Here is a 17,751-nt window from a genome sequence, read left to right as displayed (position 1 = left end):
AAAAAATGGATGGCAAATATATTTTTAAAAACAAATAAATAATTTTTTTAGATAAAAAAAAAGTTATTTTGTACAAATTAATAACTATTAAAGCTTGAAAAGGGTGATTTCAAAACTTTAAAAATAAATAGATGAAATTAATAATTTAAAGATGAAATAGAAATTTCAAAGACAAAATAGGTAAAATTAATAATTTAGAGATAAAATAAACAAATTTATGATAATTTAAAGGATAAAACTGAAATTAACCCTTTAAATTGTGAAGAGCAGACTCAAAATTCCTGTTGCCCCCCATTCAATTGCCAAGAAAAAAAGAATCATGAAAATTTGAGTTATTTTTATTTTTTTAATGAACTTTTAAAAAATCCAATATTTTTTTTATTAAAAAAATTCATGAATAATATTTAAAATAAAATAAATATTAATATAATTAAATTAATTATATTTATATTTATATGCAAATAAATTTAAGCACACAATAGATTTCATATTAGGCACAGATAAGAAACAAATAATTTATGTCTTTTTTGTGCTCTTAGCACAACAAATTTATATATATATATATATATATATAAATTACAAAAATCAATACAACTAACCAATCTCTTTTCACTTCTTGATAATAAAAAAAAGAGAAAAAAAAAACATAATTTTATACAATATACAAATAAAAATCAAGCAAAACTAAGGCTCTGTTTGGTTGTGCTCTGAAATCAATTTTATACCCGTGTGTTGGAGTATGATGTTTGGTTTCGTTTTCAAATCAATTTTCTACACTCTGCAGAGAGAACTCTGATGCACAGGCGCCTTTTTTGTCCACCCGGATGACCACCCGGATGTCCGGCTGGTTCCAGATTTTTTTTTGCAATTGATTTATATAATCGGGACAAATATTTTCTGAAAATTTTTAAATTTTTTATGTGCTTTAAAATAATTTTGAATTGTATGTTTAGTTATGAGTTGTAAATTTTTGTATCACATATCAAATGTCACATCAATAATTTCTCACTCAAATCAAACCTCTTTTCTAAAACTATTTTCAAAACTCTTTACCAAACAAATTTTCTACATTCAAATCATAATTCCACAACACACAAACTCAAAATACAACTCATACTCTCAAATCACATTTACAAAACTCTACCAAACACTGCCTAAATTGCTACGAATCCTTTGTAAAATAAATAGCACCATTCACTCAACTTATTATTTTTCCCAACATGAATTGGAAAAGAACCCCAACAAAGCAATAAATGAGACGGCCCATCTCTCAATGGTCAAATTCAAAACAAGTACCTCCTTTTGATCAATGTCCAAAAAGAAAAATAATGAATATTATTCAGATTTTGAGACCCACAAAAAAAAAAAAAAACACAAAATCCCTTTCTATCATTCTATCAAAATATCTAATATTTTGAATATTTTTTTTTTTTTGATGTTTCAAAATATCTAATATTTTGAAAATTTCACAATTAATAAAACATACAACATAAAGCTGAAAACCAAAAACTTGCATGGCCAACTTGTTCTTACTAATAAAAAGGATACCATCTGACACTTGCAACCAAAAAAGCACTAATACACTTCAAATGTACAATCATACAAAACTAGGCATTGGAGAGGTCGACAAAGTCTCATATTACTCTAAATTAGTCCCCATAACACACTAAGTTCCATCAAAAGAAGAAAATTGTCTACTTTCCTGCCATCTGATGTACAGATTCAAAGAGCGACTTTAGTCTCTCTACCTCCGCAACTCTTCTTTCCCTTTAAATTAGCCACTTGCACTTCTTAATCGTGCAACCAGTTCATCCTGCCCATTTGATTCCAGATTAAGAGTTAATACAGACTTATAAAGAAAACATGAGAAAACTTTCTGTTGAAAATCAATCCAGTTGAACCAATCGAAGGGATCCATCAAGACCATCAATGGGATAGTCCTAAAAAGACTAGATGGATTCCACCAGTGTATCCTCAGATTAGGATATCAACGAATGCATTTAAGAGTTCTAAAATAACATAGATTACGGTTGCATTTGGATCTTAGATTTGAGAAAAATATTGTAGAGGGCAAGGAAAAGGGAAGGGGGAAATGACAAAAAGAGAAGGGAAAAGCTTATATGTCATTAACGAAGGGAAGGGAATCACTTTCCTTACCTTCTCCTTTCCCTCCACAAATCCCTCTATAAATCCAAAATCCAAACACATTCTAAGAGTCTTTGATACTTACCTTCTTTCCTCTATTGGAAAGACCTTTCTCTCTCAAAAGAGCACGAAGTCTCTCTACAGTCAAACTATGCAAATCCTTCTCAGGTACACGAGATTTGGATCCTTCTACATGCTCGAAAAGCCATTAGATATTAGGAATGACAATAGTAATGTGAATAAAGTTACTTGCCCAAAGAGTAAAAAGAAAAGAAAAAATGCTCATATAAATATTTAAATGGGAATTATATCCAAACAAAACTACAGACTGCAGTCAATTAAGAAAATGTTTGAACGAATAGAGTGCACGCAAAGATCAACATGTATGACAGAACTGAAATTTATAACGAAACTTTTTGTAGGCAATTTTTTTTATTAACACTCCATTGAAAAATATAAGCATCGCCTAAATAAATTTATCATATTGGTAGTCAACTATCTTAGGGCTCAATAGGCCACACCCCAAACATAAAACTGCATCTTTAAGACACAATCACAAGAGCAAATGCAGAATATTCTAGAGCATTATAAACTGACTACAATTTGAAGGCCAACAACCCTATATTGTACACAGGATTGGACAAGATACGATTCCCTCGACAACAAACGACAGTGACATGAAAAGCAAAATTGGAATGATTAAGAAAAAATATCATGACAATGACACGCCAACCTCAGTTCTAAGTGGCCAATATAACAATATCCCAACACCACTCAGATTTGTCCAGGAACCAACCACAAAAAGATAAAACCAAAAAACAAAATAAACAAAAAACAAAGGAGAAGAAAGAGATATAACATCGCACACTCAGGTAACATATTCCAGAAATGTCTCCTTTGCAGCATAGTTCTATGCCAAGAAGCATGGACGTGCAAAAAAATGCAAGACATGAAACGTGCAAAACATAAAATTTTGTATATTTATTCATTTATCAAAAAAAAAAAAGTATAATTATTCTATGTCGTTGTTTTAATATTATATATTTATTCTATGTCAATTTTGTTTTCATCAACCTTGGGTATGCTATTCCAATACCGGTTCGTGACCTCCGTAGAGGCATCTGTCCTTCATAGGTTCTGTGGAAGTCATAAATATATTTCTACACACAGTCAACAAGTGATGCACCTTACAGAACTCACCTTGAGTGTTGGTCGCAGCCCTTTTTGCTGAAGCCCGGCCATCCATTACTTTTTCAGCAGGCCTGAAAATATAAAAGATAGAAAAAAAACATCCTTTGAACTGGTGCAAGCATGAAACAAACAGGTGCTGGCTGCTCAAGAGCATTCACAGGAAACGCCAAACATGAAAATAGAAATTAACAAGCATTAAGCATCACATTAAACATCATTTGTATCCTATCTAAAAAAGACATCATTTGTAAATTGTCCAAGAAAGAATGGAGCTAAACACCTCTTTCTAGAAGCCTCACTTGCAGCTGCAGTCTTTACATCCTTTGAACTGGAATCCCCCTTCTGTTTCTTAAGCACAAGAGACCTAATCAGTATGTTCGTTTGGTTTGTCTTTATCAGCTGGTCCTCTGGACATACAAAAGGGAAGCGTCAGATCTTATAGTTTCAGATATAAATGAATCTTAAACCAAATTCCATATTGTGGAAAAGCAGTCACAACATACATTGAACATTAAATGTTAACATGGCAAGGCATACCATAATAAATGTAAACAGGGGGAAAAAATGAAAGGTGTCGTACTAAGTGAATACAAACATTTGGACTTAAAAATATTTAAAAGTCCATTTCCTGGATAATTTGGTCAACAACCCAAAAATATAAGCACTAGAAGACACTGCTTTGATCAATGCCAAGCCAAGCAACAAATTTATCATGAAGAAAAATGCAACCAACCATAACCCAAATCAAACACAAATGAAAAGAAAACACATTTGGGGAGGATCATGATTCTTATCTTTCAATGACTATTGTGACAATGTGATTTCCAATTACCATTTTTTAGTTTTATTGTTAACCACTACACATCCAATTTCTTGATCAAATTTCAGCTTAAAATGTATTTTTTGGGTAACCATGAGATAAAATAGTTTGTAAGAGCATGTGGGGAATTAAAATAAATAAATAAATAAATAAATTTAAAAGAAAAATGTCCTGTTTTATACTTGGAATAAACTGCCAACATAACCAAACTTGTGTTGAACAATTCAAGCCAAAAGGTGATTGTCGTAATAAACTCAACTCAACAAAACCCAACAATAGCTCAAAACGCAACTACTTGACTCTAATTTCTAAATAAATCATAAAAGGTAAATTTCATAAATTACCGCATTTGGCACATGGTCCAGTCCTGATAAGGAGTTGGGATTGATGAGGCTAGGGAGGTTCAAAGCCACATCATAACTTGAACTTCCTTTTCCATTGAATGATGTCATTTAGAAGAGAACGTCTAACTAAAGAATCATTTGTTCAGTTCATCTAATGACCAATAGTGAATTCACAAACTGTCTGAGTTGCTCTCTTCATGTGCTCTTATATATATATATATATATATATCTGTTAGAATTTCCCATCTTTACCTTCACCTACTCCACTACACACTCCACTTCACCTACCTCCACTTCACCACACACTCCACTTCACCTAACCCACTATCACCTCCACTACACCTACTACCACATTTTCTTCTATATATAGATTGTATAGGAATTGTAATATATCAATCAGAAACCAATCAATCAATAATACTTGAATTTTAACATGGTATCAGAGCAAGGTTAAAGATCTTGGTGTTCTCGGTGTTCTCCGCCTTCCGGCGGGCGGCAACCTTGCCTTGACCGTCCGCCGGATCTCAACCATTTGAGACCTCCATCAACTCGCAAGACCTCTCTCACACCAATTTGATGTTAGCTTCAACCACCTCCAGTTTTTCGCTATACAACCCCCGTATTCCTTCCTCGTGTGAAATCCTTCTTAACGCAGAAAAAATGCCTTTGTAAGGAACCACACCTGGTCTCATTCCCTGTGTTTGGAGTCTGGTCTTAACAACCCACAGTGGATTTGGTGCCAATATGATAGCTGCTTCAGGCGCTGGGATCTGCTTCACCGCCGCAAGATCGCCCCGCTGCGCCGCCAAATGCAGCTCGGTGTCGTTGTGCAGACCAGTCACTTGCTTCACGTACTTCTTCTTCTTCTTCCCAGCTCGCGCTTCCACTTCCGCTTCCGCTACCGCTTCCACTTCCGGTGCCGCTGCTGCTCTCTCCTCCGCCACTCCGATTCGACGATGAAGCAGAGGAAGAAGACGCCGCAGAAGATGAGGACGAAGCTGAAGAAGATCGGTGTTGTTCTTCCTCTTCGTTGTTATTGGCCTCGTCCCTGACTAGATGTTGTTCTTGTTGATCGTCGTCGTCGTTGTCTTCATCGTCTCCGAACAAGTCTATGTCATGCTCTGAGAAGTCCATTCCAATCTCTCTCTCTTCGATTGATTTCGATCCTTTCTTTTATTTTTTATTTCCACCACCTCCTTTTCTTTTCTTTTTAAACCCATCTTCTCCACTGCCTATATATATATATATATATTTTTTTTTTTTATTATTATAATATATTACTCACATGGACGTGTTCCCTCTCCTAAAATAAAAAATAAAAAAAATAAATAAAAAAAAACAAAAAATAAAAAATTGGGCACTTAAACATATAAAATCTACACACCCAGCTGCGATTTTTTTCTTTAAAAAATTGGGCACTTGATGGACTACACACCTCACCCTGTTCTTTTCTTTAAACATATAAAATCTACACACCCAGCTGCGATTCTCCACCCCATAACCCACTCCTGTTCCCCACTCACCATTCTTTTCCTTTTATTATTATTATTATTATTATTTTTCGGACCACATTCAGAACCCATTTTACTTTTCTTCTTTTATTTTTTTATTTTTTTTTTCTTTTCATCCCTTTTATATATATTACTATTATTGTTATTATTCAAAACACAAAAAAAAAAAAAACAAAACAAAAAAAAACAAAAAAAAAAAAAAAAAAAAAAAAAAAAACAAAAAGGAGGAAGAAGACGAACTGCACACCAACTTATTTTATTCATGACGGGGCTCCCCCCATTCACCATTTTACATCAAAAAAAAAAAAAAAAAAAAAAAAAAACAAACAAACAGAACAACCACACCCACAGTGGGATTTTTCTTCTCTACTCTGCCGCCAGTCTCTTCTTCTTACCTCCGTCCTGGACGGCCCTTGCCGGTGTTACCTCCGTGTTTCCCACTCCACTGGGCATGATCACTACTCCTTGCTCCTCCACTCCCGCATCTGGTGGCCCTCCAAATCGGAACATCACGGTGCCCTTCCGCTTCAGCTCCTTGTTTTCTGCCCTTAGCACGCTTATCTCTGCTCGCGCATCCTTATACATGCGTTGGAGCAGAGCCAGTTGGGAGTTTAACTGCTGCACCTCATTTGTCCTACTCTGCAGCCGGTTTGACAGGTTTGTGACCGCCGTCATGCTTTCCACACATACCTTCAAAGTATACTGATTGGCCTCCACATCCGACAGCACTGCCATTCTTTGCTCCACAGACCGCATCGGAAAGTTCAACGGAGTATACCCAGCGGTGTTTGGTTGAGGTTCCAGTGCCACCGCACCAGTTCTCTCTCTCGTTGACTCGTTGAGGTCGGGAAAGAGGGTGAGCAGTCCACGGGAAGACGAGGACGAGGCCATTTTTCTGGGCAACAGAGTGTTACAGCGTATTACAGAGTTTCTCTCTCAGCACAACAGTGTTACAGCCTCTCTCTCTCAGCACAACGAAGAGTTTTACAGAGGATTTCGCAGTTTTTTTGCTTCTGCCTCGGCCTCAGGCTCTGTCATGGTTAAATAGCCGAGGCAGCCACGCGCATCGCGCGCCTCTTATCACCAGCCGACAAACGGGCACGCAAGCCCAGGCGCCCACGTGCCTCGCCATCATGTCCGGCACACCTTTTGATGAATTGGGCACGCCTTTTGATGGCACATCTTTTGATAAAGTGGGCGCGCCTTTTGAGGGTGCGACTTTTGAGGGCTCACTATATATATCCATATATCTATATATTTGGGCAGCCTATATACACCATCATACAGTGTATTTTTTAGGGGTCCGACAAGACTCTGTAAACTGTCCCGACATTGATTCCGGTTAGCTCCTTTATGGGTCCGACAAGACTCTGTAAACTGTCCCCACATTGATTCCGGTTAGTTTCTACAAGGGTCCAGCAAGACCCCATAAACTGTCTTCTACAACGGTCCGACATGACCCCATAAACTGTCTTCTACAGCGGTCTGACACCGCCATCCAGTGTCCTCTACACCATTATGACACCACCATACCGTGTCCTCTACAACGTTATGACACCACCATTCAGTGTCTTCACCAACGGTCTGACACGACCATACAGTGTCTCCTCTCCTTTTTTATTTTTATGTATTTTCTTGTTTTGTTACTCTCTCCAAACTCAAGTTGGTTAGTTTCTCTCCTCCTTGAGTTTGCGGGGGGCTGTTAGAATTTCCCATCTTTACCTTCACCTACTCCACTACACACTCCACTTCACCTACCTCCACTTCACCACACACTCCACTTCACCTAACCCACTATCACCTCCACTACACCTACTACCACATTTTCTTCTATATATAGATTGTATAGGAATTGTAATATATCAATCAGAAACCAATCAATCAATAATACTTGAATTTTAACAATATCTTATAAGTACTCTTAGCAAAAATGCCTCAAGAGAGTAAACCATGTACACCCAAAGACCAAAGCTTGGAAGCTACACATTCACTCGCATGTAAAAGTCTCCTATAAACTGCACAAAAGACGGAATAAAGAAAAGACAATCTCCTCTCAACAAAGAAAACAAAGGATGTATAGATCATTTTAGATTGCACAAAGATACGCAACATTCTCAAAGGATCTTCTATAGTGTTCCACCCAAACTGTCCACAAAACAAACTGGGGTGTTGTCTACCATTTCTTCCTGTCCGACTTCCTTGGGCAACAACCCTAGCAAGCTAAAAGCTTTCCCACTGAAAATGGTATAATCCATGAAATACCAAATTCAGATCAGAGCAAACCATTCCATAATTCTCTACCCATTGGGGAATGAAGAAGAAGATAGTTGAAATTCTTGCCTGTTTCTCCTAATGTCTCTCCAACCATGAAAGGGACCCCCACCCCTGCTCAAGTCCTAGTAAAAAGAGCATACTGAAAATGTTCCATCCTTACAAACACTCCATCCCACAACATCTGTCACCTCATTGAATCTCTGTGCCTATAGCAAGCTGAATCCATAGACTCAATTTCTTAGTCCTCCAGAGCCCTGCGGAACAGGGAATTCCACACTGGTCCACTGTCCAAAGAGGAGAATCGTTCAATCACATTAGAGCTAGTAGCCATCCGAAAGAGGTTTGAGAATACCACCCTTAAGAGATTAGAGATATATGCACCCACCATGAATCCAGCCAAAACCTCACCCTTCTACTTGACATTCAAGATTGTACTATCTTGGAACATAATAATCTATTTCTCAGTTTTTTTATGAAAATGTAACTGGTAAAAACTCCACAGGCCCCACCACTCTAAAGACTTGGTTATTCTTTACAATCGGAATTTTTAAAAAATAAATCTCTCTCGCAAAAACTAGTCTAATTTTACGTGCACGGTACAAATTCCAAGAGAGTGAAATAAAAAATTGTTAACATATTATTCTTTTTAAAGTCTTTTGTACATAATATATTCAAATCAAGGAGAATTAAGATGTGCAAAATAGCTTCAAAAAAACATTTGATGCAATGACTTGCAATAGAACACTAAGAGAAGACTAAATTTTGTAGTAGACTTGATTCAATGTCTTCTTATACCCTTTCTAACATTACACTGACACATTCTACCCAAACAACCATCAGAATATGGTAACTTTTTGTGAAAACTCAAAACGAGCTCCTGGGCTATGAAAGTCCTTACAATGAAATAGCAAGTGTTGGTGAACTCATCAAATGGGCTTCTTCTAGAATAAGGCCACCTGCTCAAAAGTCTGTCTGGTAGAAGCTTGTCGAGGTAGCTTTTATTAAAGACTTCTTGTAAAGTTAGGATGGGATATTATGTGATATGTATGTATTTTAATTACCATGCCCATGTATTGTCTCTTCCTCAAGTTACATCCTTCTATATCAATCTCTCTTGCACGCGCACATGTACCGCAACCGTTACATAATGCCGTTACATAACGGTTGTTATAGTTACCGCCACCCGTTACGGCCGCTTTTGCGGTATGATTGAGATTCACAGGTGTGTCGGCCATAACGGTCATAACGGCTTGTTACACACCATTACGTAACGGTTTCGAGTTGCTTCTTTCGAGGAAAAAAAAAAAAACTGAAAATGGGGGAAAAGGGATAGAGAGAGAAGAGGAAAGATAAAGAGGGAAGGTGGAGGAGTAAGAGATAGAGAGAGAGACGAGAGAAGATGAAGAACATGTTATTGATTTGTTGAAGATGTAAGACCTATGCTATTCTATTCAGCTGCTATCACTCAACTATTTTGTTTGAGTGTATCTATCTATGGCCCTGTTTGGTAAAATTGTGAGAAAATGATTATAACTTATAACCTAACAGCTTATAACTTATAACTGTGAACATAAGCTGATTTTTGACTTATAAATTAAGCTTCTCCTCCCCCACTCAAAGAATAAGTTAATTTTTGACTTACAAAAAGCTATAAGCTGTATTGTTAAACTGAACCAAACACATCAAAATAACTTAAACTAAGCAAAAATTGAAATAAGCTGAAAATAAACTCTACCAAACAGAGCCTATATATTGTTTGAAAATAATAATAATAATAATAATAGTGTAGCCATTATCTATTTGGTTTGATTAAATATATATATATATATATATATTTAGGCTCTTATTTACTCTTATTTTTGTCATTGTTCATCTTATATATAATAGTTAGTGATTGATTTTTTTGTAAAATATCTACAAAACATGACACCTATAATTATATATTAATACATATTTTATACCTGTCAATTTTTTTTGATTAGTTTATTTTATTTTCATTTACAGGTTATCCAAAAAGAGAATGAATATTCAAGTGATCCAAACCAAAAAACAAAAAAAAATTCTTTATAATTTATCTTTTAGTTTTTTATATGATTACATTAGCATGTATAATTTATTTTTTAAAACTATTCAAGTTAAAATTTGCATATGCTTCTACAAATATAATAATTAAAAAAATAATTTTATACATCTAAGTCCAATATTTTTTTTTTGCCACAAGCGTAATATGAATTTGACATATAAAGTCATTAATTATTAAAATAAAAAGTAAAAAATTCAGTTTATAGTTATTTAAAAATATGAAATATATTAGATCATACTTAAAAATTTACAAAAATTGATCAATATTTATTTTAAAACCCAATAAATATGATTATGGAAAAAAAAATATGCATATCGGTAAGTTTTGTTCAAATCGTGCGAAAAACGGTTTTGGTTACCGCAACCGTTAGCCTTTACACCCCGCAACTGCAATTGCAATTGCAACCGCACCACCGCCACCGTTACGGCGACCGCAATTTGCTACTATATTTTTATTTTACTTTCTTTGGCTAGTTCAATAGTTGGTACATACTCATGTGTAAAAACAACTGATGGATCAAGTAGTATAAAAAATTCATATTTTTCTCGTCATATTTTCCACATATGAACGGGAGTTTGGATTGAGTTGTATTTGGCTAAAAAGCTAGGGCAAAAACAAAGATTGGACCTAAAATTCTATAACTTTACAACTAAGAATATATAAAAATAATAATGAAAACACATTCATAATATGCTCTTACCAAACACATTTTTTTTCTTCTAAAAAGGGCTTTTCTTTTAAGAAATTTCTAAAAATTACATCTCTAAGAAGTCTTTGCTTTCCTGAGAAGCCACACCAAACATTCTCTATATTTACCCAACAAACATGCTATTTATGTCAAATAACAACATAATTGGTGAAGGTTAGTAGAAGTCAAGACTGAAGTGTGCCATGATTGTACTGCTCTTCATTTCAAATCGATTTAGTGTTTGACGCATACAAAAGGCTTTATTTAGAGGGCATCTAAATAAATGATAAGTTTGAGCAAAAAGCAATAATAAAAAAAATGATTAAAGATCTCTTCTTACCTGTTACAATTTCATTTTGCCTCATATATGCATGTGTTCCGTCTACATAGTGCACTTTCATGACAAATTGAAGCTTTTTCTTATAATTTATTTTTCCTTTGGGAAACTAGGAATTTTACATATCAGTTACCTATGCTTTCCCCCCCATTTTAGTTTGGTCATTGTTTACACAGTTGTTTTTCATAGCAATGGATGAGTGAAATCGGTGGATGGTGCTCAAGCATCTGAAGCGCCAAACTCGAGATTTTATGAACAAAGGAAAGCTGGATTTATTTGATTCAAAAATTCATGGGATTGAGCTATGTCTCGATATGAACTACAAATCTTTACAAACTATACCCCTACGCAAAAATTTCCAGAAGGTTGACAACAAACCCATAAATTGAGAAGCTTTTATTAACTTTCCGTAAGTTGAATACAGTCACCATAATGATCACCAATGAACCATTCATGACCTTAGGAACACAACTATTTAGAATAAGTTCAAAAAGACAGATGATTGAGCTATGCTAATTTAGAGTAAGAGTTCAACACTTGTAGACCAGTTGAAAAATCCAAAACATATATATTGATAAGTTTGAGAGAGCTAAAAACATGTAAAGTATAAACACTAAGTAATGAAACAAACCTGGGGGTGATGTGTCATGATCACAGATATAAACCCGCATCCCACCCTGCACAAAATTTCTCAACACATAAATTAAGCATATTTGAAAAGAAAAGCATTCGTGTTTATTCATGTGGCAACTCATTGAAACTTGCATATCCATCTTGTACACACTACAAAGACCAGATCAAATGGAAAGTTGGGGTTGTACCAGAGAATGTGATTATGAGTGGCTTAAGAAACATTGGATCAAGCAGGTTTACAATCTAAGAAACACGTGCAGACCATCAAACAGAAATCTTCTGCCCAAATTGAAGGGCCTAGGCACTTGAATTTGGGCAGAAAGCCCACCTTTCAAAGTCCAAGTCTTCACATCAACTGCATCTAGCAACCAAAGAAGTAGCTGATGGTTTCATTAACATATCCTGATCAGTCGTGTAATAGATTAATAACTCTGTTACCAAACACACTGGCTTTCTCCAACTTACAGTTTTCATCTATAAACCTATTTTCCTTTGAAATTCCTATAGCTCAAAACTTAACATCATTTCATCATTTTTTCCTTGATAAGCAAATCCAAAAACCCTAGATCTCAAAGACCAAAAACCCTTTGAATTCCTAGACCATAACACAATAACCACCTTTTATAAGATAAACTATCATGCAATCTAACCCTTAGAATTCCCAGACTAGAATACCATAACCAGCTCCCTTTATAAGATAACCTATCTCAAAAAATTTATTTTAAAGTACCTTGCCCATGCAAAGATAACCCCTTATAAAGACTAACAAAAAAATGTGAGAACTCTAGTGGCCCTTACCACTAGAAGGGGCCTTAAAGAAACAACCTTACAACTGACAGCAAGCTGACATGTGAAAAACTATGCCAGAGTGGCTAACAAAGGCATAAATAAAGTGCAATTTCCGTACCTTTAACTTTGAAAAGGCAAATTGACATACATACAACTTACGCTGTTCGCGGGTCAGGTTGGGTCAGTTTTCCCATCAATCCACCAACCAATCCAGCCATGGCGGGTTGCAAATGTAATGAACCGCTGCCGACCGAAGTGGAGTTCAAAATCAACCATTTGTAGTAGTCGGTTTTGTGGTCGGTTTTGATCGAGTTGCACCGTACACAAACAAAAAAAAACCCAGAAAAAAGGTTTTCAATCGCAAAAGAAAAGAAGATATCAGCAAAAAAGGAGAGGCGGGGTTCAAGGAATGATTCTTGAGGGAGGAAAAAAATATAGAAACAACCCAATTAGGGTTTGGCCCTTCGTCATTGAGTCACTAAATGGATGCTGAAAATCAATTAATCAAAGTGGATAGGGGCTTTGAGGAGCGAGGGGTTGATGAATAAATTAGATTTGAGAGGAAGAGAGGCATGCGGCGGTGAAGGAGGGAGTTTCAAAGCTGTGAAAGAAGGGGATACATAAGGGAGAAGAAATGATCAAGAGACATCGAGAGTGACTGAAAGGGAGTTGAATGCGCGGAGAATTTAGAGAGAGCGAGAGAGAGAGAGAGTGTTGGATGCGTGAGAAAAAGAGAAAGAATGAGTGAGTTGATTGCAAGAGAGAGAAACAGAGAATTGAATGTGTGTGTGTGTGTGTGAGAGAGAGAGAGAGAGAGAGTTGGATGCGTGAGAGAAAGAGCGAATGAGTGAGCGTTGAATGCAAGAGAGAGAAAAGAGTTGAATACACGAGAGAGAGAATTGAATGCATGACAGACAAAGAGTCTGGAGAAATGAAATGTCATGATGGCTTAAAGATAATGCATAATTCGGACAGTAAATAAAACGACACACGTAAAATTGTTAACGGTCATATTGGTTTTGTCGGTTGAGATGAGTATTAAACCGTTGCCTGTCCAAAATTTTGAATTTTTTTACTCATGCTACCTGTTGCCAACCATTCCTCAGTACAAAACCATCTGCTTCTTTATTTTTCAGATCGGTTTCGTCTGGTTGATCAGGTGATTTGGATTTTTGTACACCCCTAACAATAAGAGCACGTAACCTAGAATAGAAACATGTAGGAACAGAAATGTTCATTTGTTAACTATTATGGCTAGAAATATGATTTTATATCATTAACCTTTACTAGATCAAAACTCCCAAAAGAAGCTTCAACTGTGCATGCAACTCCGCAAACATGTTAGCAGTTGTTCTATTCTTCAAAAGAACCAAAATGTCAAACCAGTACTATGGTTAACAAACACGTATGAGATCATGATCAGATGCAACTTAAGCCTCAAATTAAAACTATAACTCTAAAACTTGGAGGTCCAAGTGCTCCCAAAAATCGTAATAATGTTCAGCAGCCCAGTGGCAGTAGCAAGTTGAATCCATATTCGCCCATGGCAAATACAAGGAGCCTCTTGATTAATTGTTTGCTAAAGTTGAACTCAAGCAAATAAAGAAATAGAAAAACCATGAATAATAACTGCAATTCTGGATTATCGTTGTAGCACAAGTATCATCAAATATATAAATGAATAAGATTTGTTGAACCCAATTTGCAAATGATATAAAAACCTCTTAAATGTGCCCCAATTTATGTTACTTGGAACGTGGCTCATTCCGATATGTAAAATAGGAACATGATATGCCACATGCTCTAAAATGTGGTACGATAGGATAGACTTGTATATATTACACTTAAGAATTTAATGTACTTCTAAAGTAATTTTTTATTTAAATATTAAGAATCCAATAAAATAAAATAAAAAAATCATGTAGCAAAACATTTCTACAAACATTATGACTCATTTTTTATGTTTTGTCTCGTCAAAACTTAACTCAACTTAGATTTTAATTCATTATATTTGATTTTTTTTTCGCTCCCAAGGAAACATTTAAGGAAAAAATTTTGTAATCATTTCGGATCACAAAATTTGCTATTCTGGAACGGAAGTGTACCACGTTTCGGAATATGTATACCAATACGTAATTCGCTAGAGCATTAGTATTTTCTGGTAATACAGGCCCCAATTATAACCATTCACATCAAGCATGCACAAAGGATCAATAACATGCCCGTGTAGTTTAATAGCATACAAACAAAACAGTAAAAACCTCAGTGATTTCGTAAAAACTAATTCCCGAAAATTAGCATGGACACAAAGCATACATATAAAAGTACTACAAAATCATATGCATCACACCAATCGGACTCTAAAATAAAAAAATTCTACAGCATTGCTTATATAGCATTCCAAAAACACGAATTTAACTTTTCACAAAACAATTACTGCTTCGAAACAAAAACCCACTTCTGAAATACTAATCAAACGGATCTAAACACCTGAAAGCAAACGCATTTCGTTTTCAACCTATCAATAAAAAACACAGTTTCTCAAATCAACTACAATAGTTCAAACTGATGAAAATTGAAGTCGTGTTACAAAATCATAGTATTGTAAAAATGAGCATGAAAACTAGGGTTTATGAAAAGTGAGGAGACAAAGAGATTACCGGATTGGAGGAGGGGACAGTGGAGGAGAAGAGGCCGCGAGAGGGGAGGTCGGCGAGGAACTTGGAAGCGCCGCCGGGGGTTGGATTTGAATCAGAGGGCAGAGCAGTAGAGGCATCCATGGCGCCCAAAAAACCCTCGCAACAATTCACACACCGACAATGTGAAGAGAGAGAGAGAGAGAGAGAGAGAGAGAGAGTCTAATAATTTTGGGTTTGGAGAGTAGTGTTGTGTATTTCACGAGACCGCCTGCGCTTGCTATATATACGGCTTGGATCATGCTGTGTGGTGATTAAAATTGTATAGGATGCATGAAGAGTAAGGTTCGATTACGGTCACTGAATTTTTAATCTCTCATCCGTTGATTGGATAAGTGGATTGAAAAAAATTAATTCGTTTTTATCAATTTACGGATGCGGTTTGAGTGAATTAACAGATGGATATAAATTGATTTGATTGTTTAAATTTTTATAAATTTTAAATATAATATAATTTGTCAATATTTTTTTTAGATCATAATCTAATTCAATATAATTAAAAAATTATCAAATAAATTGTCAAATAATAATAATAAATACATATAAGAAAATCATGCATTATCAAAATTATTTCATTACTTTTTTTTATTCGAAAACTATTTGATTTGATTTTCTAAAAAAAAAAATTGACAAAATTAAACCTTATATTTTTCATATAAAAATATCAAATATCAACCTTTGCCATTTGATAAAAGGATTTTCAAATTGAAAAAATTTGGAAACATAACAGAATATCTAAACTCTTTTTCAATTGAAAAAACAAACAGAATATCTAAACAAATTGAAAATACAAAGTCTTACAAATTACTAGGAATGCACGCGATTTGGCGATTCGGTTGCGGCCAAAGGAACCTCAAATCCGTCATCCGTCCAAAACTATGTGAATTGAAAAAAATCAATCTGCAACCGTCCGCTCGTCATCACGCATTCGTCCAAAATACGGCAGATCGAATCGATTCAGTCGGTTTGGACAGATCGAAATATCCGCTGCTCACCTCTAATGAAAAGTAAATTCAAACAAAACATTTTTTTTTTTTTTGGAACAAGACAAAAAAAGGATGTTCTATGCTATCAGCCAGTTGCTGAGCAGATTTAACCCAATTTAAAAGAGGGGACTCATTATCGAGGCATCAATAGAGTTTAATCACACGTCACAGAAGAGTTCAGGATTGAAATTCAACCATTTTTTGCATCCCCAGAATTCGAACCTAGATCACCCTTGTGAGAGCTCTAATATATTTTTTCTTATTAGTTAAGGTCCCTCAATAATATTATTAAAAAAAATTCAGCGCATTATAGAGAAATCTTTATGATGAGCTAAAATTTCTCTGTGAAAAAAGTAATTTATTTGAGAAGAGCTAAAAATTTGTGAAATATTGAAGAGTCTCAACTATTATAAATATGTTACATAGCTTTTATCTTATAAAATTCTAACATCAGAGACCTTAAACAAAAAACTCCAATAAAAAAAGCTACGCTTGATTTGGTAACAAAATAAATTATAAGTTTTTAATTTTGTTAATTTAAAATTCAAACTTTTGATTCGTTTTCAATGTAAATAATTTGTCTATTTTTGTTAAATAAAAGTGACAAAAAAATTATATTTTAATCATTAAACTCAAGAATAAATGATATTTTAGGCAATTTATATATACTCACATTAGATTTAATAACTAAAATATTCATTCTCCTTCGATTTTACATAATGAATGGTTTAAATTAAAAATAAATTAAAATATTATGATTTAAATTGACAAATTAAAAATTCATGTTTTATTTTATTAGAATGGTCAAACTTTAGAGTGTTTTTTTATAATTTTCTTCTTCGTTTTTAAAGTATTGTATCTAGTCTTGGTTCTTACATGTAATTTTGTAGATAATTTTATGTATAGATTCAAAATTTACTCTCACTTTCCAAAGTAAAAAAATAAGATATTGACCTTTTTGGTGTTGATAAAATTAAAAATTGAATGCTAGACAGTTTTTAAATTGTATTACAAAATTTAGAGAATGATATATATATATATATATATATATATTATGGTGGGACGGGAAATACGTTACTTTTTTCCCTTGAAGCTAATGAAGATGGTTGTTCTTACTCTACCTATATAATATATAAGACACCGAGTTCGGATGGGGGTTTAGCTCGATAAGCACTCTAAAGATCAAATTAACAACTTCAAAGAGAGTTCTTGATATCTTGTAGAGTGTTTTGATATTGCATACCTTTGATGTAA

General features: G+C 34.7%; 1 protein-coding gene across 2 annotated transcripts; it reads right to left on the bottom strand.

The window, feature by feature from the left end:
* Positions 1-1,510: 1,510 nt before the first annotated feature.
* On the bottom strand, positions 1,511-15,844 carry LOC114271348 (SAP domain-containing protein). Of its 2 annotated transcripts, none has more exons than XM_028213262.2 (6): positions 15,476-15,844; positions 12,025-12,070; positions 3,617-3,743; positions 3,346-3,476; positions 2,231-2,334; positions 1,511-1,813 (listed from the first exon to the last, which is right to left on the bottom strand). In XM_028213262.2, the coding sequence occupies exons 1-6, from the start codon at positions 15,593-15,595 to the stop codon at positions 1,775-1,777; spliced, it is 567 nt and encodes a 188-aa protein (XP_028069063.1). In that variant the 5' UTR covers positions 15,596-15,844; the 3' UTR covers positions 1,511-1,774. The 2 variants fall into 2 exon arrangements, with proteins under 2 accessions (XP_028069063.1, XP_028069652.1); XM_028213851.2 differs by having other exon boundaries at positions 3,346-3,407.
* Positions 15,845-17,751: the final 1,907 nt, after the last annotated feature.

Source organism: Camellia sinensis, chromosome 4 (assembly GCF_055761805.1).
Source record: "Camellia sinensis isolate YWXY chromosome 4, ASM5576180v1, whole genome shotgun sequence".
In the NCBI taxonomy this organism is placed as follows: domain Eukaryota; kingdom Viridiplantae; phylum Streptophyta; class Magnoliopsida; order Ericales; family Theaceae; genus Camellia; species Camellia sinensis.
The sequence above is the reverse complement of the archived record's forward strand: the minus strand, read 5'-3'. Positions and strand labels throughout refer to the sequence as shown.

Bases quoted from the DNA above. Each gene is read 5' to 3' on its own strand.
- LOC114271348 (XM_028213262.2), bottom strand. From the start codon at position 15,595: ATGGATGCCTCTACTGCTCTGCCCTCTGATTCAAATCCAACCCCCGGC. The intron at 2,335-3,345 runs GTGAGTTCTGTA...TCGAGCATGTAG, and splicing joins GGCTGCGACCAACACTCAAG to AAGGATCCAAATCTCGTGTA. The intron at 1,814-2,230 runs GTAAGTATCAAA...TCAAATGGGCAG, and splicing joins TTTCCAATAGAGGAAAGAAG to GATGAACTGGTTGCACGATT.